General features: G+C 55.5%; 1 protein-coding gene across 1 annotated transcript; it reads right to left on the bottom strand.

The window, feature by feature from the left end:
* Positions 1 to 19,297, bottom strand: LHX2 (LIM homeobox 2). The gene is made up of 5 exons (XM_045791172.2): positions 19,034 to 19,297; positions 17,332 to 17,534; positions 15,995 to 16,398; positions 10,139 to 10,344; positions 1 to 1,123 (listed from the first exon to the last, which is right to left on the bottom strand). The coding sequence occupies exons 1-5, from the start codon at positions 19,151 to 19,153 to the stop codon at positions 836 to 838; spliced, it is 1,221 nt and encodes a 406-aa protein (XP_045647128.1). The 5' UTR covers positions 19,154 to 19,297; the 3' UTR covers positions 1 to 835.
* Positions 19,298 to 22,309: the final 3,012 nt, after the last annotated feature.

A 22,309-nucleotide genomic window follows, 5' to 3' on the forward strand; every position in this document is an offset into this window, starting at 1 on the left:
GGCACATGTCACACCATGTTAAGATTATCTCTTCTGTCCCTGCCTCCTGGATGGCAAGGAATCTCTGGATTTCGACAAGCAGCCCAAAGCCTGGCACAGAAGGGAGGGGGGCCACACATATTATAAATAAATATTACAGATAAATAAGAGAAGACCCTGGAATTTATGTCTGGGCTTCAGTAAGACCCTTAAGTCCTGTGAATTTCACACCCCACTAAACACCAGCAGCACCCACTAGTTTCAATAAGTGGTTTTATTACTGGTTAGATTTTACAAATTCTGATATTCGAACAGACTTCCACCTTAAAATTCTAAAACAACAAAGCGACCGTTGGAGGGGGTTTGATTTTTCTTTTTTTTTTTTTTTTTCTTTTTTCTTTTTAGGACTATTCAAAGTAACAAACTTTTTTTTTTTTTTTTTTTTTTTTTTTTTACATTTTTGCTCTGGTCATAAATATACAGAGAGAAAAAGGGGGAGAGAAAAATGAACAAGTCATCCAAAGTATGGAGATAAAACAGTATTCCTAAGGCACGTGGCAGTCTTTGAAAATACAGAAGCTCTAGCCAACTTAAATTATTTGTTGTTTTTCCTCGCTCAGTCCACAAAACTGTACAGTGACACAAATGTTGTGTTGCAGATAGATTTTCCAAGTAATTCCTCAGTCCACACCGCTGCATTAGCCGGACGCGCAATTATTTTCTTCCTCTGTTTCCAGGCGAGATCCTAAAATGTGGTTAGTTAGTTGCTCAAAGCCTCTATTTTAAAATACACTTGGAATTCAACTAAAGATAATTTCTTTTTTAAAGAAATTGTGGGGGGGGAGGGCGTGAGTCACTAGAAAAGGTTGGTGAGAGTCGTTTGTGAGGGGCTGTGAGGCTCGTGGCCCTCCAGGTTGCCAGGCACAGAAGTTAAGACGGACGTCACAGTTGGCAGAGCGGGGCTGGTCAAGTCTGTGAGGGTGGTGGGCGTGCTGGAGGGGCTGAGCGAGGCGTTGGAGAGCTCCGACGCCGGTCCCGACGGCGTCCCCGTCTGCAACGCGGCCTCTGTGGACTTGTCCACACCCGTGTTTTCCTGCCGTAAGAGGTTGCGCCTGAACTTGGCCCTAGCGTTCTGAAACCAGACCTGCGTGGGGCAAGAGAGAGAGAGAAGGGCTGGTTAGGAGAAGGGAGGCAGGATGTGGAAGCAGCAGAACATTTCCCCCCAGAGATGCTAATCTGGGTTTGGCGGAGAGGGGGATTAAAACGTTGGGCTGGCAATTTTTGCTCTTCATAAAATAAAAATTTCCTTTTGTCTAGTGGCTGGTACTGGGTTTCCCTTTCTGTTAGAAGGTTCCAGAGCTGAGCAGCACTCTCCAGTATGGTAGCCACTAGCCATACTGGCTACTGAGCACTTGAAATGGGACCAGCCACAAAGTGGCTCCTTTGTAGGGGAAAACACAGAAATAGATTTGAAGACTCGGTATGAAAAAAAGGTAGGATATCTCAATACTAATGTTTATGCTGGTTCCATGTTGAAAAGATAATATTTTAGACATACTGGGCTAAACAAAACAGAGCCTTAAAATGAATTCTACTGGTTTCTTTTTGTGTTTTGAATGTGGCTGCTAAAGTATTTAAAATGGAAAACCACACATGTGGCGCACGTTTCATGCACGTTTCATTTCTACTGGACAGCGCTGTTCTAGAAGATGGGCACACACCCATCATTTTTCACAACGGTTAAGAGATTCTTCTTGTCCCCTGCTCCTTGGCAGTTGCCTTTAAGCAGGCAATAGATCCCACAAGTGCTCGTTGGTACAATTTTTAAAGTGATTCCTGGTCCGTAAGTGGGAAATACCAGAGTGGTGTAAAGAACACAAAGGAAGCCGTCAATAAAGAGTTACTGTGAGGAAGAAAAAGCCAGCAGTCCTACTCCCCACCGCCATCAGGTGCAGAAGCTACTGGCTCTCCCGGACCCCCGGTGTTTTAGGGGTCAGGGTGGGGTGGGCAGAGCTGCTGGATTAAAGCCAGTCCAGGGAGGTGGTGACCTGCGGATTCCTCCACCGAATCCACCACGCCCCCGTGTCACTGGTGAGGGAGGTGGGGTGCGTTGTGCAGTGAGACCTGAGCTTGGTATGCAAAGAACACCAAAGAGAGAGAGGAAGCGTTTACTTTCATTTTTCCTTGGGCACAGACACGCACATCCATCGACGCCCACACCTTTGCACGCAAGGCGTACGCACTCGGGAAGACATGCGCAGAAACTCATCTTCAGAGCACAACCCCCCCAACTATTGACCGCCGGTCTAACTGCACAGAGAGATCTGGCTGTGCGCAGAGGTCCTCAAAGTACTTTGAGGGAGGCCTAGGAAATCCGGTGGGTGGGTGTGGGGCAGGGGCGGGGAGGGAGTTATATCTCCCCAAGAAAAAAAAGCCTGAAAGGCAGGGCCCCTTCACTTCCCTTTGCATGAGAAAAACACCCGCCAGAAGCCTCCCCATAAAACAAAGGGCCTTAGAGAATTCTACAGATTCTAGGGTGTCCAGTTGCATATTTCCAGATGTGCCTGCATCTGCCTGTCTTCCCAGTGTCTCAGGCATGGGTGGGAAGGGCTAACTCCTGGCCCCACCCTCCCCTGGGGACCACCCCCCCTACGGGGGCCTGTGGCATCAAACAAGCCTGATAAGATTTGGGCTCAATTAAAAAGCACATCCGCAAGAATCCTGGGGTAAGGAGAGACTCAGACCCCGTGAAGTCAGGAAACAAAGCTGTTTCCCCGGCTCGCTGGGTCTTCCAGGAAGAAAGCGCATTTTCCCTGGCCTGCTGCCCGAAGCAAGCCCATCACCTCTTCTTGGAGGCTTGCAGATAAGTGCAGGGCTTCTCAGACCACCGTCAACGTGCTCTTCTTAGGGAAGGGAGTCCTTCCCTGCCTGGCCTGCAGAAATATCTGCAGGGGTGAGGCTCTGTCCATCTGGCCCAGGGAGTGGCTGATGGCAAAAATCGATAGGGAACGTCTCCAGGGGCCCTCCGAGAGAGGAGGCGGCTTCCCCAAAGTCTCACGTCGGGTCTGACACGGAAGGCCGGAGCCTCGGTGTCACCCTTTGCTGCTGTCCTGGCCTGTGTGTGTCTCTCCAAGCAGTAGCTGGAGCAGGGAGCCCCGGGGGTGGCGCGCGGCTCCTAGGTCCAGGGCTCCAAGCCCTCGGGAAGGGCTGGAACCAGTTAGCTGCCAGCTGTTTGCTATTTCTCCTGCCGTTGCCCCTAACAGTGATTTGTAAACAATGACACCATCTTCCACAATCTGAGGCACTGGGAATCTGGGGGATGAAGATCAACAACTCAACCAAAAGCCGGGCTGCTGTGGGGTTTCGTGTTGGGTTGGTTTTCACCTTCCGCAGGGCTTCACCTGAGTTCTCTCCCAAAAGTCCCCACCCAAGGGGCTGTTGGGGCAGGGCCCCCGTCTAAGTCATCGTCATGTCCCTGGGACATGGTACAGGGACTGGCAAAGGTGAAGAATGAGTAAGGTGTGTTGACTTTGTAGTAGTAACGATAGATGCCACTTATGGACTGTCTGCGCCAGGCGCCACCACATAACATGCGGTGTCACCGATCAGCTCCAGGAGAAGCCAAGTAGGGGCTTCTATCGTTGTCCCCACTTTATATAGATTTAAAACCAGAGAGGCTCAGCGAGGTGAAGTCACTTGCCCAAGGTCACACAGGGGCCGAGCTGAGACCGGAATCCAGGAACACCTGCCATTAAAAGTCCATGCTGTCCCCACCACATGATCCTGACTGCGGCAGCGAAGAAATGAATGAATGAGTGAATAAACACAACAGTGACTAGGGTGCACTGGAAAAAGCACCCGATACAGCTTCCAGTTCTAGTTCTGCTACTGACCAGCCCAGGGACCTTGTACTGGTCCCTCCCCTCCGGGTCTGCCTCAGTTTCCCTACCCGCACACCAAGAGGGTCGGACACAGCACACCATCTCTGTGGCCTCTCGGGGTTCTGACAGGTTGAGATTCTAGGGCAGGTGCAAGAAGATGATATGCTCCACCCACCCATCTTCTTCAACTGACAGCCCCCTTTCTTCATCTGTGGGGAGAGCCGTAGCCTGGTACCCAGGGGATCCCCAGTAAGCCCTGGGTGGATGAAGAAGCCCACACTACCTCCGACACCACCTGGCCCTGAGGCTGTGTTTTGCCTCACAAATTCCCTTCCCTAGGATTCTTTCATCAAGGGGACCCAGAGGGCCAGTGGGAAACCCACCTTGCCTCACAAATCCCCTCCCGGGTCACTAAGGAAATCAGCCCAAACATAAAAGCTTTGTACCCAAAGATGTCTGTTCTGGCATTCTTTAAAAAGATGTATTTTGGGAGGTGCCTGGGTGGCTCAGTCGGTTGAGCATCCGACTCTTGGTTTCAGCTCAGATCATGATCTCAGGGTCTTGGGATCGAGCCTCGTGGGGGGTGCTCTGCACTCAGCAGGGAGTCTGCTGGAGATTCTCTTCCTCTCCTTCTCCTCCCCCCCCCCACGTGTGCACGCACACTCTCTCTCTCTAAAATAAAGAAATACATCTTTTTTAAAAATAAAAATAAAAAGATTTTATTTTTAAGTAGTCTCTACACCCAACATGGGGCTCAAACCTACAACCCTGAGATCAAGAGTCACGTGCTCTACTGACTGAGCCAGCCAGCATGCACCCCTTCCTTTTTTTTTTTTTTAAGATTTCATTTTTACATTGTGGCATTTTTAATAACATCAAACTGATGGCTGCATGCAAAGTGTCCAACCCGACAGGGCAGGTGGAAGTCACGACACAGACACTCCAGGCATTGTGAGGCTAATGTCCGGTGATGAATGTGATGTGAGGAAAAGAGAATAAAAAGAACATGTCCTGGGGCACCCGGCTGGCTCAGTCGGTGGAGTGCGTGCCTCTTGATCTCGGGGCTGTGGATTGAAGCCCCACGTTGGGTGTAGAGATCACTTAAAAATAAAATCTTAAAAAAAAAAAAAAAAAGAATATGTCCTCTGGTACAGCAACTTCATAAAGTCGTAACAACCAAATATTATTCACTAAGTTCCAGGCATGGTCTGAGGAAGGTTCTAAGCATCTTGTACACAGTAACTCATTAGCGCCTTACAAGGTAAGCACTAACGTTATTGCCATTTGTAACTATTTGTTGCACATCTGTCTTCCTTCTGGATCCTAGCTCCAGCGGGTCCCACTCACTGTCTGGGTCACGCCCCACCAGAATAAGGCAGAAGATGAGTGTATCTGTTGAATAAATGAGTGAACAGAGGAAAGCTAGCATTCTCAGTTCCTGTGTGCTCACACAAGTTAGTGATAACTAACCAGTTATCTGGAGAATGTTTGTAAACTGCTGGTGGTTAAAATGTATTTTCTTTCCAAGTCACACCAGGAAACCCTAAGGAGACTTTCACCCTTCCAGATCAATCAGCTCCCCCACCCTGTCCCCAAGCCCAGGGCCTGTTCTGCCTTCCTGACCCTTCTCCAGGAAGGAAGAGAGGCACCTCGGAGGGGCATCTATGTGCCGAGGAATGGTCTCCAAGCATCTGCAAAGCCTAACGTCTTCACAGACCTCTGTTGAAGGGGCCATTCTCTCTCCCAGTCACCCTGCCCATGGGTAGAAAGTGAGCACTGTAGTGGCCATGCTGTTGCTGCTGATAATTTTGAGGACTTTTTTTTTTTTTTAAAGATTTTATTTATTTATTTGACAGAGAGAGACAGCCAGCGAGAGAGGGAACACAAGCAGGGGGAGCGGGAGAGGAAGAAGCAGGCTCATAGCAGAGGAGCCTGACGTGGGGCTCGATCCAACAACGCCGGGATCACGCCCTGAGCCGAAGGCAGACGCTCAACCACTGTGCCACCCAGGCGCCCCAATTTTGAGGACTTTTTATGCGCTTATGGCTCTACAACTGGATTCCTGCTCTGCTCCCGTGGCATCTATGACCCACTCCTTCTTTTCTCTCCATCTGTACTGCTGCTTTCTATAGCTGGACCCAAGGCAGGAGGGTCCCAGTCCCTACACTGTGCTATACGGGAAAGAGCTGTGGAAGCAGACAGATCTGGGCTTGATTCCTGGCTTCATCATTTACTAGCCGTGGGACTGAGGGCAAGGGTCCTAGTCTCCCTGAACCTCAGTTTCTTCATCTGTAAAATAAAGATAATTAAATTTTTTTAATGAGTGCAAGAGAGGTCGGTTGACTGAACCCTACTGTGTAAATGTGTGTGAAGTTCATGTGCATTGAGCCCCGAATCTATACTTTATAAATTACACTTGAAGTCATCTCCTTGCAAACACCTAATGAATATTATGATCGTCCCCATGTTACAGTTGAGGCCCCTGGGGCTCAGAGAGGTTAAGTCACTTGCTCACTATTGCTCAGAGAGTAAGTGGGAGAGCTGAGCGTGGACCTCACATCAGCTGACTCCAAATTCCGGCAGGGTTACTGCAGCACAGGCCTACCATATTGGTCCGTACTTATGCATAGCAGATTCAGGAACAGCCCAGAACGCCCTCCCTGCACTGCCCCCACCCCCATCACCTTTGGGATCACAGCCTCAACCTCAACCGGCCCCTGCATATAGACCCTCTCTGAAGGGTTGAGTGGACCACAACCTGCAGGGGGCACCCAAGGCCTAGTGCCACTGAGCTGGTGTAGACAAGTGATGGGGAACCATTTCCTGGGTACCTACTGTATACCAGGCAGGACTGTGCTGGAGGCTTCCTCCAGTCATTGTCTCAATGCTCAGGAATTCTCAAAATGCAAACTAGCATTATGTTTGTTCCACAGATAAGGAATAAGGCTCAAAGAGATGGTAAGTGCCCAAATCGCACTACTGGTAAGTCCAAAGGACCTGAACCAGTCTGTTACCTTCCAAAGCCCCACCACCACCTGCCTGGCCCCAAACGACTCCCATCCCACCTCCCCGAGCTGGTCCATCAGTGGTCAGAACCCCTGGGAGAGAGTCCCACCCCCCCAGTGCCTGGCTCCTGTAACCTCCAGAAAATCACTTCATCTTACTAATTCTTAAGTTTCTCATCTGTAAAATGGGCAGGAAAATATTAAGGTAAGGCAGGTGAGTGGCTGGAAAAATAATGCTTTGCAAACTGCTGTATAATCATGAGCGGTTGTGCTGTTAGGGGATATTAAGAAGCAGTGCGTGAGATTTGGAGGTCTGAGAAGAGGGAGAACAGTGGTTCTGTGTGCCTTATGGGTATGACCACCGCCACCCCCAACAACATACAGGCTCTCCACGATACACTCGGAGGCAGTCACTGCTGGGGTGGCTTAGTGGAGAAAGAGCCACGTCCATTGACCAGAGACAGGCTTGGGTTTGGATCCAGCTCTGCTACTTACTAGCAAAGTGTGACTTGGGACGAGGGGAAATCATTTGGGCCTCAATGTTCTCATCCGTACAGCACGGGGGAGGTTATCATGATGCCTGACAGTGAGAACTCAGTGAGCAAACATGTTTCACAGGCCTTTCAAAGTGCCTGGCACACAGTAGTGCACCCCAACATTTACTGATTAGGAGACACTATAACTGTCAGGGCTTTTCTGCCTCAACTAGTTCCTTGCCTCTGGCTTTTCTGAGTCCCCATGGTGGAGGGGGCACACAGGCGTGAGCAGGCCTGGCTCAGGATTCTAGGGGAGGAAGGCGCAGGGCAAGCATTCACCCAGGTCCCTCAGGTGAACCTTTCCTTACACGAAGAACAGTCAGTTCTTCTTCTGGTCTCCCACAGAAGCCCCCTCTCCCAACTGATCACACTACAGGGAAACTGAATGTAGGTCTGTTTCTACAGTTAAGAGGGTGAATTTCTTCAGAGCTAGGACTGTGGTTCATTCATCTCTGTGTCCCCAGGGCCTGGTGCCAATAGATATTTGGTCAGATGAAAGAATGAGAGACAACTAAACTGGAAACCTGATTTGTTCCTAAATCAGAGAACCAAGCCTCCTGCCTCCAAGGCCAACAGTGAGGCTCTCATCCAGATTGGGACTCAGCTACGAGGCTTTACTTGTTATCATTTAACCGCGTAACAGGGACCGGTAAATAATGGTGCCCATTTTACAGGTGAGAAAGCTGTGGCTCAGAGAGGATAACTGATCTGTTCAGGAGCCACAGCCTGGGAGTAGAGGGACAGAACCGAACCCAGGTCCTCCTGAGCTGAGCTCTGCTTCACTCCAAATCCCTGCTCCTGCCCTGGCCTGCTCCCAGGGGTTGGTTCACTGAATGGCCCTCACCAGCTTGCCCTAAGGGGTTCTAAATACGGGAAGGGACAAAGTATCCTACTACCCAGAGAAGAGGCGGATGACCAAATTCGCTCAGAGCGGAGGAACAGCAGGGGTGCCAAGGAGGGTCCCGAGACCTAACCTAAGAAGGTAAAGTCCGAGGGAAACGGACAAAGGGGATCCGTGACCCCGTTGGGCGCAGCAGTGTCCTCCCCCCCCCCTTCTCAAGCCCAGGACAAAGGGACCCGCAGGCCAAAGGGACCCAAACGGGAGGGGCGGGGCCCACGCGGAGCAGGGGGCGGGCCCAGAGCGGCGCATCGGGGTCCCATTGGCCAGCCCTCGCCTCCTCCGGCTATGTCACTGAGCCCGCCCGAGACCAAGCTGCCCCAGAACCCTACGCGTTGTGCAGGGGTGCAGGCAGCAGGGCCAACCCGGCTTCGGGCCAGGAACTCCCGGATCCCCGGGGACCTACCGATCAGCGCCGGAGTCACAGTCCCATCCCGCCACCGCCATCACACCCAAAATGCTCTCCCCCCCACACACACTCGCAGGAAATCTAGGGCGGTTGCGCAGGTCTTGGTATGCGTCATCGTCACCCTCACCCCCTCATTGTCCCGGTCCCCCAGCCCTCAATCCCCAGTGACCTGGGGCTGGAGGGTAAATCAGACCGGCCTGGACTCGAATCCCAGCACCTCCCCTCCTGCCGTGTGACCTCGTTCAGATCTTCGTCTCTTGATTTTCTTACCCCAAAATGTGCTTTGCTATCCCTATGACCACATGTTCTAAGGAATAAACTGGTTAAACTGTTCTATAGAAGAAGATATTCTCCCCCCACCTTATGGCTGTACAGATAGGATAACTGAAGTCCAGTGACCAGAATAATCATTCATACTAGTTAACACCAGTTCGTTTATTAATCTGGTTAATGTTATTCTTAGCTACCATCCACTGCACAGTTAAGGGTCAGCTACTGTGGTGGACCCTTATATTATCCCAATGGCTCCTCCAATAAGCCTGCAGTGTAATCTCTGGTGTCTCTTTTACATATGGGCAAACTGGGACTCAGAGGAGTGAAATGACTTGCCCAGGACCACGAAATGAGTAAGAGGAGGACCTGAAGATCTGAAAAGTGGTGGCCCAAATCTCTGCCACGAATTCGGGTCATGCAGGAGCCTGGGACTCCCCAAACTGGGTTTCTTAACATCTTTGGGGTATGGACAGACCCTTCAAAAATCTGGCGAAAGCTCTGGAGCCTCTCTGTGCAGAAAGCACCCTAACCAGTGCAGTTCTGCTGGGTTTCAGAGGTGCCCATCTGCTTCCAGCTCCCCGCAGGCAGATGAGCCTCAGGGGATCAGCCCACATCCCCCCTCCAAAAACTTGCTTCTGGGAGAGTCTAAGAAATAACAAAGAGACAGAAGAAAAATCTAGAGAGAGAAAGAGGAACTAGAGAGGACGAGTGAGGAGCAAGAAGCAAAAGGAGCAAACAGCTCATGCAAATGTCCTGGCCCGGGCATCCTGAGATGTTCTGGATTTATCCAAAATGCTTGAAACTTTCACTACACGAACACTTTGAGTGTCACGTGAGTAATAAAGAGCAACGAGGAGCTGTTTATAAAACAGAAAAGAGGCTAGGAGTGGAGACAAAGAGGGCAGAGGGACACACATACACAAAATAGAAAAGTTGAGAGACAAACATTGAGAGAAGCGGTAAAGTGAGGAGGGGACCCACAACGCTGAAACGCAGCTAGAGACTGAAAAGATGGAGAAAGAGCACAGAATGACAAAGAGAAGGGCAGACAGGGGGTGGAAGGTCCTTCCGAGGTCCACGGCAGTTGTGGGGTTCCGCTCCAGGCCCTGGAGGCCCCCGGTGCCCCCCCCCTCAGCCCCTGCCCCGGCCCAGCTGACCTGGAGGACCCGCTTGGTGAGGCCCGTCTTTTGCGCGAGCTGCTTCAAGTCCTTGGCGTCGGGGTTGTGGTTAATGGCAAAGTAAGACTTCATGGTCCGAAGCTGGTGGTGCTTGAAGGAGGTGCGCATGCGCTTTGTTTTCTGGCTGCTCGGGTAGGGCTGGTCGCGGTCCAGGTGCTCCGCGTCGTTCTCGTTGCAGCTCAGCGCTGGGGAGGGGACACGCAGAGGCGGCAGGTGAACCTCCTGACCTGCCCCCCTACACTGCCTAGTCCACCCCTGCCCTACCTGCCACCAAAAGTTTCTAGCTTCAGGACCAAGCCACATGCTTGGTCTCACCACGCTGAGATGAAAATATTATCCCCATTTTGTAGATTTATAGGAGAATTTGAGGCTCACAGAGAGCCACGTGCCCAGGGTCTCTCGGCTAGTAAATGCCGGATTCAAACCCAGCTCTAAGAGAGTCCAAAAACCATTCTGAGCCATCCTGTTAGAGTAAGAACAACCACAGCTACAACTTGTTGATGGCTTAAGGACTCCAGGCGATGAGCTTAAAGGCCTTACATACTTTCATTGAGTCCTTAAAACAACCCTATGAGTCTGGCATCTCCTCCTTTTTACAGATGTTGAAACTGAGGCTCAGAAAGGGAAGTCACTTGACTGAGGACGGAGCAGTGCACAGGGCTCCAGGGCCCACGCTCCTCCTGTTTCCCCTTGCACTCCCTAAGGAGGGAGGCTGTCCCCAGTCTCTCCCCCCACCCAAGCCTGGGGCGGGCACCTGAAAGTTGATGACTGACCTCTCTCCACTCACTTTGCTTTCACCTTCATCGGCTCCCCAGCCCCAAAGTTCTGGCTGACCCTGGGCCAAGGGCAGTGGGCCAAGGTGGGAAACTGTATTTTGTAGTTTATTTTCTCCCCCTGCCCCGGGAAGCCCTTGCTTCCCAGTTATACAGACTGGCTGAAGGAGACAGAGAGGCGAAGCGATCTCTAGAAATCTCACAGAGTGGCAGAATTCTAGCCGAAAGAGAAGGAAGTTGGAGGAAGAAATTAACATGTATCTGACACCCAGGGTATGCTTTTGGCTTTACACGCATCATGGGGCCTTCACTGCTGCTCCAAGAGGTGGCTACTGCTACTCATCTCATTTGTGAGATGAGGAAACGAATGCTAAGGGAAATGAGGCCATGTGTACGTAGCCTCACCACTGGTAAGGGCTGAGCCTGGATTCAGCACTGCAGTCCTTGCCGGGTTCCTTCCACTACGCCACAAAAGCAGGTAAAGATGAGCATGACTCTTTGGGGAGCCAGTCCCCATCCAGAAGGGGCCTAGCTGGGGCCTGGCTGCCAATGCCTGGAAGGCAATGGGGGTGAGGAACAGGGGCGGAAACCTAAGGTCTCAGAAAGTTAGTTGGCAACCTGGTGCCTGGTGGGGACAGGAACAACTCCTCTCCAAGATTCCTTCATCACATCCCGAGCCATCCTACATGTAAGGTCTTACTTTGGGGGAAACCTCATAGGAGATTAATTCAGTCCCTCTAAAGCGGACAACTGGGAACGTGTCTTGTGCCCCATCATATGCCCATAATAAAACTGCCAAGTTTAGCAAATAAAAATGCAGGTTGTCCAGTTAAATCTGAATTTCAGATGAACAACGAAAAATTTCTTAGTATAAGTATGCCTCTAATTTTGCATGGGACATACCTATGCTGAAAACTGATTTGTTGTTTACCTAAGATTCAAATATTGCGGTGGATATGCTTACACTAAAAAATTATTTGTTGTTTATTTAAAATTCAAATATTGCATTGGGTACACTTACGCTAAATATTTATTTGTTGTTTACTTGTAATTCAAATTTAACTGGGCATCCTGCATTTTATCTGGCAAAACCACTTCAGAAGTACTCCTGATTTCCTGGTGACCTACTCCACCCACTGCTTAGGTGGGAAGCAGTCCCTTACAGAAAGAATTTGCAAGATGCTGGTCTTGTCACTAACCTCGAAACTGTCAGCAAGCGGCTGCTAAGGGTCCCTTTGCACATGCACCCAGGCACCCAAGTCCCCCACCAGGGCTGTACTCCCACAGAAAGCACTCAGAGTGAAGAACGGGGTCCAGCAATGTAAAAGGGATCAGAAAATGACTCCAAACGGAATCCATGGAAACTGCCCTGCCCCCACTGCAGGGAGCGACCCTCATCTTGCCCCCGTCCCCAGCTCCACGGGGGTGGGGCAGGCCTCCCCACAGGGGATCTCTGGGCCCATCCCTCTGCCCAGTCCCTGCCTGGGCCTTGCTACTGTTAATGAGCTCCGTGGGGACCCCGGCGCCCCACGCACCCAAGGGACGTGCCCCAAGTGCGGCCTAGATCTAGGGGGGAGGTGGTTTGGGGGAGGGAGAGAGAAAGGGCACAGAAAGGGGAGAAAGAGATGGAGGTAGAAAGAGAGAAGGGAGAGAGGGTAAAGAAGAGGGGGTAGGGAGGCAAGATGGACAGAGCCAGGAAAAAAGAGGGGCGAGACAGAGGAAAGGGAAGCAGTGGAGATGTGGAGAACGGGTGAGAGAGAGCTACAAAGACAGAAAGAAATCAGGAGAGACACAGAGAGAGCCTGAGGGGACAGCGAGGCCTGGAAAAAGAGGGGACTGTATGGTGGGGGGTCCAGGTTAAGGAACTGAATCCCGGGTCTCCTGCGGGAAAGCCTATTCCGAAGCCGTTACTGGCTGGGGAGTGGCGAAACGGGGAGAGAGGGGAAAGGAAGGGCGGACTCAAAAGGAGCTGGCCCAAGATTGGGAGGCCGAGTAGGCCAGCGGCCGGGGCGGGGGGCTGCGCCGGGGAAGTGAGGGCGGCCTGGAAGCGGCCGTTGGGCCCAGATTTGTCCGGTACCCCAGGCGCCCTCACTCCCGCCCCCCACGCCCCGGCCGGGTCGAGATTCCCCAAGATCGGATCCGGGGAGGAGCGAGGGGCCGAGGGGAGGGGGAGGACCGGGCTTTCTCTCTCCCTTTTTTTTTTTTTTTCCTCTCAATTAGGCCGATTCAATGGAGCTAAAGAGCTCGTAAAATCATGAATAATTTACTCGTGATCTGTTATTAACCCATCGGGTTTCGAGCTCTTGTCGCTGGGACTGAACCTGTAATCAAATCTGACTTCGCCTCATTTTACTAAAGACGAGATTGTAGGTTCAATTGTCTAAATAATGGATTGGAATCAAATCAGTAATTACGCCGCCAGGCACACACACAAAAAGCTGGGGCTGGGGGAGGCCCGGGCGTCCGGCTGGTCCGCGCGGGACTCCCGCGGCCGTGGCGTACAAACCCCGGTGCAAAGTGCGCGGCCCGGGCCCCTCGCGGGCTCCGAGCGCCTCGTCTGCGCCCCAGGCCGGCGGGCGGCCCCGCTCCGGGGTGGGGGAAGCTTTCAGTTCTGCGTCTGGGACCGGGGCTGCGCTCTCGCCCCGGAGGGGCAGCCTGAGGAGGGCTGCCGTGGCCACCGCCCCGGAAGGACTTTCCGACCCTGCGGCCCCGCCGCTCCGGCTGCCCTGCTCTCAGCGGCGGGCTGCGCGCACCGACGGCGCCCCAGCCCATTCTGCCCGAGCCCACCGCCCTGGGAGAAGGTGCCGCCGCCCGCCACCGGACTGGCCCACCGAGCCCGGGGGTTTCGCAAGGAGGGGCCGGGCCGGGCTGGCTGGGCCCCTGGGCGTGGGACACTCACACCCACCAGCTCTTGTGCTCACACTCAGAACCACGCACACACGCACACAGACTCTTGCTTAGACACACCACCGGCGGTCGCACCCTCCACGGCCCCCTTTCCAGTCCTGGCGGCCCCACGGCCCACACTGAGGCCATTTCTCTCCTGCCAGGGCCGGGAGGGAAGGGAGGAGAACCGGAGCCAGATCTGGGGAGGCCTGGCCGGGCCCGGCGCGGCCAGGAAGGCGACCCGTTTCCCCAGCCTGGTCCCGGGAGCCCCGAATAAGCGAGCGGCACGGCCACCGCCGGCGCGCCGTGCGTGGTTTCCACCGCCAGAGCCAAGGCTGGAGACGCGCAAGCCGGCAGAGAAAAAAAGACCCGAACAGAGAAACCGAGACACGAACACACAGAAGGACAGAGAGAGACAGAGAGAAAGGGGGATCGAGAGAGTCGAAAGGAAAAAAAGGGAGAGGGACGCAGAAAAAAACGAGGAGCTGGCGTGGGAGGGGGGTGTCTTGTAGAGGTGCCAGCTCCCTTGAAACTCAGCCTCCAGCCACATCTTCCTGCTCGGTGCCGCCGGACCTCGCCAGGGAAGGCGGCAAAGCAACAAAAAACACAGATATATTTCTGCACTCTTCTACCTTTCTATTCCCAACCCGGTTGCTAACCTGCCTACCAGAAAAGCAGGATCCCACTCACCATGCGCCCCGTGGCGGAGGCCGCCTGCTGCTAGCTACTGGGGGCCGGCCCCATTTGATAAATAGACACGGCTTTGTTTTGGGGGACCTGGCCCGGACTCGGCTTAGTCTATTTTCAGGGTGGTGAGAGATGAGGGGTAGAAGTTTTAGAGAGCTGGCATCTCCGGTAAAACCTTCAACAAATCTTTAATCTGCTGCCACGGACCTGCCTGCCGCCACGGCACCACCTACCAGACTGGGGGCTGCATTTTCCTCCCAGCTCCACATACCGAGACACCTATGTCCATCCATCTTCCAACAAGCAACTTCGTTGGAGCGAACAGGGGACCCCCCCACACCCGCTGAATTTTCTTCCCCCAGCCAGCTCCGATTTTTAAAGATCAAAATAACCCTGACTTCTTCCCCGCGGCTGCCCTCTCCCCACAGTCCTGGGGTTTTGTTTTGTTTTGTTTTCCACTTGTGCATTAGACTAAGGGGAAAAGGAGGAAGAAAACAAATATCTCCGAATCCAATTCTGCCGCAAACGAAAGAAAGAAAATAATTGCAAATAAACTCTATCTAGTTCAGAAGCCCGGGGAGTCATAAACCTTTCCCGGCCTTGCAGACGTCGGGCAGATGTTGATGGTTCAATTTGCCGGGCCCCAGAACCTCCGCAGCTGTCCTGAGCCGGAGGGGCGCAGGAGGGGGCAGAGCCTCTCCTGGAACTGCCCGGGGTTCAAAGATGCCGGAAATGCGAAACAAGCCCTCCACCCTACTGGGCGCGTGAGGCTAGGCCTACTCCGGTCTCATCCCCAGGCGCCGGCTTCCGAGGGCTGCGAATCTCAAACCAGCGCCCGGAACTTGGAGGCAGGAGCCCGGGGAAAACCGAGACCTGGCGGAGCAAGGGGATCGGGCCGGGCTCAGCGAGCCGCTCTCGTTCATAAGGGTCCGGGCCCCAGTTTCCCGAGCCTGCTGCCCTCAGGACATTTCATAGGACCGGGCCAAATGCCAGGCCGAGCTCGCGGCCCCCTCCCCCGGCCACCGCCAGTCCTTTCTCTTGGGACCCTCGCTTCCCTGCCTCGTCCTTCATCCATCGCCCCAGCTCCCATCCTCAGCCGCGCCAACCCAGAGCCAGTTTGGTGTCGGCTCTACCTTGCTTTCTCTGTCCTTGTACTTTCCCACCAGCAAAGCAGAGGGGGAAAGGCCCAAACCAAAAAGCTGCCTCTGAAAAATTTCTCAGAGACGGGGCTCTGCACCGGGGTCAGCGAGACTCAAATGCACCTTCTCCTCCCACTCCCTCCGAGCGCGCTTGGGCTGGAGCTGAGGAGCCTAATGTCCCTTCTGCCAGGTGGTCCGGTGCTTAGGGACTGGGGAATCTAAGGACTAGAGTATGCAGAGTAATCAAGATGTATATCCATGTCACACTGAGATTCACTCCATCTCCACACAGGCGACGCCACGCACTTTCCCCCAACCCGACGGGGGCGCTCCGTGCGCCTCGCACTCACCAGCGTTGTAGGCCGCCAGATCCGCCCCGGGGCCGGGGCTCTTGCGCTTCCTCGGCCGCCCCTTCTGCACCGTGCCCACGCCATTGTAGTAGGGAAGACCCAGCGGGTTGGCCCCGGCCGCGCCCAGCCCGGCGCTCTTGGCCGCGGCTGCTGCAGCTGCCGCCGCCGCCACGTCGGCGTGGTTGAAGTGCGCGGGGTACTCGCCCTGCAGCAGCGCCTCGAAGTGCAAGCGGCAGTAGACCAGGCTGTCCTTCATGCCGAAGTGGTCACCCGTGGTCAGCATCTTGTTACACGTGGTGCATGTGAAACAGTTGAGGTGATAAACCAAGTCCCGAGCACGCATCACCATCTCCGAGGCTGAGATGCCCAGGTGGCAGCGGGCACAGCGCTGCACAGAGAACCGCCTGTAGGGACCATGGAGGGAGGGACTGTGGGGACACACGGTTGGTACCCCCCGTATCCCTCCTCCAGGTGCCGCTGCTGCCACTGGGGGAAATCTCTCCGGTAAGATGGGAACCAGTCTTAAGCTGGAGGATGGGGGAAGAGGGAACTAGATTTTGGCCCAGGTCTTGTCCTACCCTAAAATATAGTTTCCCTTAACCATACTCCTGTCCACAAGGCTTCTACTTTACCCAGAGCCTGGGCAACCCCCAGGAAAGCCTTTGCTTGGGAACCAGGGAGGGAGGGCTGCCCACTTACCCTTTCTCATCCTTTACCCCTGCCCTCCACACCAGCGCCTGAGAATCCTACAGAGCTTTGTAATTTGGAAGAAACACAGAGATGGGGAAAGAGAGAGGGAGGGAGGGAGAGAGAGAGAAAGGGAATATAAACAGACCCTAACCCTAAACCAAAGAGGAGAAACAAGAAACTTGGAGCCTGTTCGTGACTCTGGCTCTTTAACCCTACAGGCGGCTTTCAATCCCAGATCCACGAAAGACCCAGGAATGCACCCAACTGATCCTCCAGCTCTCTCTCCAACTTTGTCCCACACCAGCCCAGGCTGCCTAGGTTTGGGGGGGGGGGGTAATGCCTATTTCTTTTCCATCTGCTTGACTCCAGAAACGTCAAAGGGAGAGGGGTGCAAGGATCCTGCACCCAAGCTTATTTCTGTGTCTGAGCTCAGAAGAGGCTCCTTTTCTCTGGGTCCCTATACTTCTCGGACCTTTCCAAGAGTTCCCTCAAATTGCTGCTTAGAAAGGTTGTCACCCAATTTGTACTGGCTTGGAGAAGAGGGGGGCTAGGTAGGGAACTCCCCCTTGGGACTGGAGGGAAGGGAGCCGGGAGCAGATCGTGTGTGAGGGTCCTGAGGGGCAGGAGGTCCCCAGGTGGGGGGCTACCTGTAGTAGTCTTCCTTGCAGTAGATGCTTCCGTCCTTGCTGAAACAGGTGAGCTCCGACTCCAGGTTGAGCTTGCACTCGCAACACTTGAGGCAGCGCATGTGCCACTGCTTGTCCACCGCCAGCAGGTAGTAGCGGTCGGAGATCTTGCCCCCGCAGCCGGCGCACAGCGCAGCGCGGTCACTGCTGATGGACGGCATGGTCTGCGGAGGGAGGGAGGCGGGAGACCGAGGCGCCTGCGTCAGCCTGCGACTTCGCCACCACCGCCGCTGCCGCGGGGAAACGGGCACCCGCAGCTCCCTCCGATGCTCCGGCCAGCCCTAAACGCAAAGAGGGCCGCCAGGGTGTGCGGCGTGCCTCCTCCACTCCAAAAGGCCCATATTCAGGAGGCTCAGAACCGAGGCCCGCCCACACAGCCCAAGCCGGCCACAGGCCCAGGCCTGGCTGCTGGCCTGGCTGGATCTCCCTCCTTAGTTCTCCCCCTTCCTGCCCCCTCTGCCCTTTTCCCAGAAAGGCTTGGGCTGTTTTGAGGGCTGGGGCAGCAGAGGCTACTCCAGTCAAGCCCTCCAAAAGCTCCCTTAAAACTGTTTCCTAAAAGAGCCACTCTGCTGGGCCCCAGGAAAAGGGGTAAGATGACCATTAAAAGTCACCCTCTACACAGACTCCTCTGGGGAGACGCACAGAGTTCCTGGCCCCGAGCCCCAGTGATCTCTGGATCCTTACGCCAAAGGTTTAAGCCAGGACAGGTCGCAGCCACCCCTGCCCCTCCACCACCTTGGCCACACTGGCTGGGGCCCTCTTGGGTCCTGGGAGATGGTGAGCTGAGTGCAGAAGCACCCTCAAAGTCTCTGAGTGCAGGACAGGCTGAGAGTTCAATCCGGAAAGAAGAGCTCAGAAGCCGGGGCACTGGGGCTGCTGCTCTTGCCTTCCAAGTGGAGAAGCTTCGCCTGGGCTCCCTACCTCCTCAGCCTCTAAAGGTCACTTCTGGGCCCAGCTTGGATAAGCGACTGCGCGCCTGGCCCCCTGGGAGGTCTGAGGTGAGGAACTGGCTATTTGGGGCTGGGCTGGCAAAGCCAGGTGTGGAGATTCAGAAGAACTCTCCTTCCGCAAGAGCCAGGCCAGAGCCTGAACTGCGAGCCCTGGCCTGGCCAGGTCGGATGGCCAGGAGGCCAGGGACGTGATCAACGAAAAGCACCGGACCAGAAGACCTGGACCCCTGAAATTGTGCTGGAGAGAGAACGTGGATTGCCAGGAGGCGGGACGGGAGCGGCCCACGCCGGCTGAAGCCCTAGTGCTCCCATTTGGTTCGCCTTTCCCCGCGCCGCAGGCGGCGCCGCCAGCAGCTACAGCCGAGTGGTGGAGGGGAACGCGGAGCTGGCGACCAGAGGGCCCGGTGTAGTGAGAAGAGAGCCATTCCGGGACGCGGGTAGGACTTCGCTCCCACTTCGGGAGAAATGCTCTCTTGCACCCTTGGGGTCTGAAATTTCGGTTTAAACCTTGTTTCCCTCCTCCTCCCCAACAGCCGGGTTTCCCCCGAGCCGGGAGCTGCGGGCCTTGCATCCTGTCCGCGGATCCCCTGCGCCCAGTCCCGTGCGGCACGAAGGACGCTCCCCAAAGTGCCCCCAAACTTCGGAGAGCAGAAGCGCGGACCGACCCGGCCCCGTCCCAGCTTTCAGCCCCGACCCCGCAGCCGTGCGCCTACCGTCTCCGTGTCGCCGCGGTCGATGGCGGAGCTGATGGCGGGAGCCTCGCTCTTGGCCCTGCGGTCCATCTCGTCGATGACCCCGTGCACCTCGGGGCCCGACAGACTGTGGAACAGCATCGCGGCGGGACCGGCGGGGCCGGGGGCGCGGCTCCTCCGCGGGAGGGCTTGCCCCCCGCCTCAGCTGCCTGGCGCTCCCGGCGCTAACGGGCCCGGTGCATCGCCACCGCGGCCCCGGCCCCGCCCGAGCTCGGCTGCGCCCCCAGGCCGGGCTCCGGGCCCCGGGCGCCCGCGGGCCAGGACGCCTCCCGCCGAGGCTCAGGGGCAGCTACATCGCGGGGCGCCTGGGCGGCGGCGCCAAAGCCAGGGTCACAAGGGCACGGGGCGGGGGGGGGGGGACGGGAAGGGGGAAGACGAGGGCAGAGGTCGGCGCCCGCCGCGGGCGCTTTCACGCCGCGGGCATCGCCCGCCCGGCTTCAGCGCCCCGGGCGCAAAGCAGGAGCGCAAACTCTGCCCGAGGCGGCGACGGCTGCGGTCGGGGCTCACTCGGGAACGGCTAGGTGCCCGCGGCGGCCCAGCTGCTTGGACCTCTCCCCTCCCTGGGGTGCGCCCCCAGCCCTAGGCGACCCGCTTGGGCGCTGGGTCGGCGACTGTAGTACGGGTTTCTCCGAAGCCAGCGAGCCGAGCCGAGACACCGAGAGAATTGAAGAGGAGGAGGAGGAAGAGGAGGAGGAGGAGGAGGTGGAGGAGGAGGAGGTGGAGGAGGAGGAGGAGGAGGAGGTGGAGGAGGAGGAGAAAAAGGAGGAGGAGCAGAGTGGGAGGAGGAGCCGCCGGCCGCGGGCCCAGCCGCGCGCAATGCTCTCCAAGAGCGCGCCGAGCCCAGCCCCGGCTCTGCAGTCCGCGCCAGCCAAGCGTCCGCGCCTTTTCTACAGCCGCGCCTTACATCACGTCCTGCCGCCGCGCCATTGGCCGCCCAGCACCCCGGGCCCTGGCAGCGCGTGCTCCGGGAAGGCGGGAGACCCGAGAGGGAGGGGAGAAGCAGGAGGAGGAGAAGAGCGACGAGATGGTGGGAGCTGGTGGGCAAGGCTGGAGGGAGGGGGCGGGAGGAAAGGAAGGAGGAGGGAGAGCGCGGGGTTTGGAGTTTTTAAGCTACGAACAGTTTCCTGCGATTTCTTTGGGATGGAAAATCAAACCCTCTCTCCCCGCCGTCTCCATCCTAAGAAGGCGCAGCCAGAGGATGCTTGAGGAGCTCTCACTCCAGTTTCCCCTCGGCCCAGAGCTGCCGCCTCGGGCACCGGCTGGGGAGGCCTGGGAAGGCAGGCCTGGGGCAGAGCTGCGAGAGCCGTCAGCTGCTTCCCGCGGAGCTCGGCCTTCGGCCCAGGCTCCGTTCTGTGGGCTGCGGGCGGCCGCCTAGGCCTCCTGAGGACCCGGCTGAGCCAGAGAGGCTAGAGCCGGCGGGAGCTGTAAGACTCCGGGGGCGGAGGGGGGGGGGGGAGAGGGCCAACCAGCCTAGCCACGCTCCAAGCAACCTAGGGCCCACTTTATGGGAGGGTGCAGCTCCTTCTTGCCCTTCTTGGTCCCTCTACAGCCCGGAGGAGTGGATGTGAGCATGGCTTTGGGCACTAGGAAAGAAGAGGTTCGAATCCCAGTTCTGCCATTTACATGCAATGTAACCTCAGGCAAGTGACTGAACTCCCTTTAGACTGTTTTTGATCTTTTCACCAAGGGGCGAGAAGGGCCCCTCCACACATGTAATGAACAGAAGAGATCATGGACGTTAAAGTACCTGGAACATAGTAGGCACTAACCAAATTCTTTCATCACTCCCTCTTTTCCCTCTCCATCTCCTATTAAAACTTTCCCACTCCGACATACATTGGGCATCACGAGGTCCTTAAAGACCACAGGCCCATCCTCTGCTGTCTGCATCATGCCACAGACCCAGCTGTTGACAGACGTCCCCCCCTGCCGCCTGGCTGCACCACTTCTCCAAGGATCAACAACCTGGCCTGTGGGTAAATCCCAACTGCCACCCCAGCTCCCAGACTTCAGGCTTAACCTAGAGTCTCTTGGGGACACAAGCATGATACCTAGGTGTGTGGCAAAGCTGGATTTAGGAAATAAAAAGTGACTGTGGAGAAAAACTGATTGAGCCAAGTCAGGAACAGAGTCCCATTTCCTGGGTTTGCTTTGGAGGTGGCTCAGTCTGAAGTGACTGGCTTGCCAAAAGGAGGCAAGGGGCTAGCCAGGATCTGTGCAAGTTATCTTACAGGGCAGAGTTGAGGCGGCACCAAATAACCCCTTCTACATACTGTGCATAACTTTCAAACATAAACATATGTATGTTTGTAATGCCCAAGCAGATGCATTCGTGTTCATGTGTGCAAACGCACATGTTCATCCCTGTTGGCAAAAACACGGCCAGCAGGAGTGTAGGACTAGGATCTACACAGGCACATCAGGAATAAGTGTCCCGTGCCAGGCAGGAGGATGCATTTGTAAAGGGGTAAATTGCATGTTGTACGTACAATTGCATGTTCAGACAATACTACCTAAATCCCTGCGTGCGCGTCTCCGAGGCCATGTTTTGCGTATTTGAAAAACTCTTGAAGTTACAAGTACACACTGCACAGGCACGCGAGGGAAGGACCATCAACCCAAAGACGCGCGCGTGCGCGTGTGTGCACACAGACGTGTGCTTTGGCGCCTGCACACGGCCCGCGCCCAGGCACGCAGACGCCTACACGTATACACAGGCGTGTTTTACTGACGCATCTGGGGCACTTTCTTTCAAAGAAAGTAAGGAATGAAAATCTAATCTGGGAGTCACCGGGGTTCATCTGGAGGTCGCCCAAAGGGTAGAAAAAAATTGTAACAACGCTGGAGAGTTTGTCCTTGGTGCAGCTCCGCGCCTAGGCTAGATGAATACAGTACGTTTTCGGGAACTCGAGGGCCTGCTTTAGGAGGTGGGGGCAGGTGGGGGAGGGGGAGCCCACGGCAACTCGTGCCGCGGGTTTCTCAAGAAACACGGAAACACACCCTGCGGCTCTCCACTCCCCCCACATATGTAAGTACACGATTTCGTCGCCACTCTGACCTGTAGTCCACGCCCATCACTGACCGACCCCAAATTCCCTGGCAGGCACGATTCCCGCCGGGTGCGCCCGCCTATGTAGCCCTCGGTGTCAGGCTGGGACGCGCCCGGGTCTACAAGACGCTGCAACGCGTCTCCCGCCGCGGGGCGGGATCTGGGTGCCCTGGCCCTGGGCTCGGAGG

The sequence above is a fragment of the Ursus americanus genome, chromosome 18 (assembly GCF_024610735.1).
Source record: "Ursus americanus isolate L20-20 chromosome 18, mUrsAme1.1.p, whole genome shotgun sequence".
Lineage (NCBI taxonomy): Eukaryota > Metazoa > Chordata > Mammalia > Carnivora > Ursidae > Ursus > Ursus americanus.

Bases quoted from the DNA above. Each gene is read 5' to 3' on its own strand.
- LHX2 (XM_045791172.2), bottom strand. From the start codon at position 19,153: ATGCTGTTCCACAGTCTGTCGGGCCCCGAGGTGCACGGGGTCATCGAC. The intron at 17,535-19,033 runs GTAGGCGCACGG...CTCCCTCCGCAG, and splicing joins ACCGCGGCGACACGGAGACG to ACCATGCCGTCCATCAGCAG. The intron at 10,345-15,994 runs GTGAGTGCGAGG...TCCCCTCCCCAG, and splicing joins TCTGGCGGCCTACAACGCTG to CGCTGAGCTGCAACGAGAAC.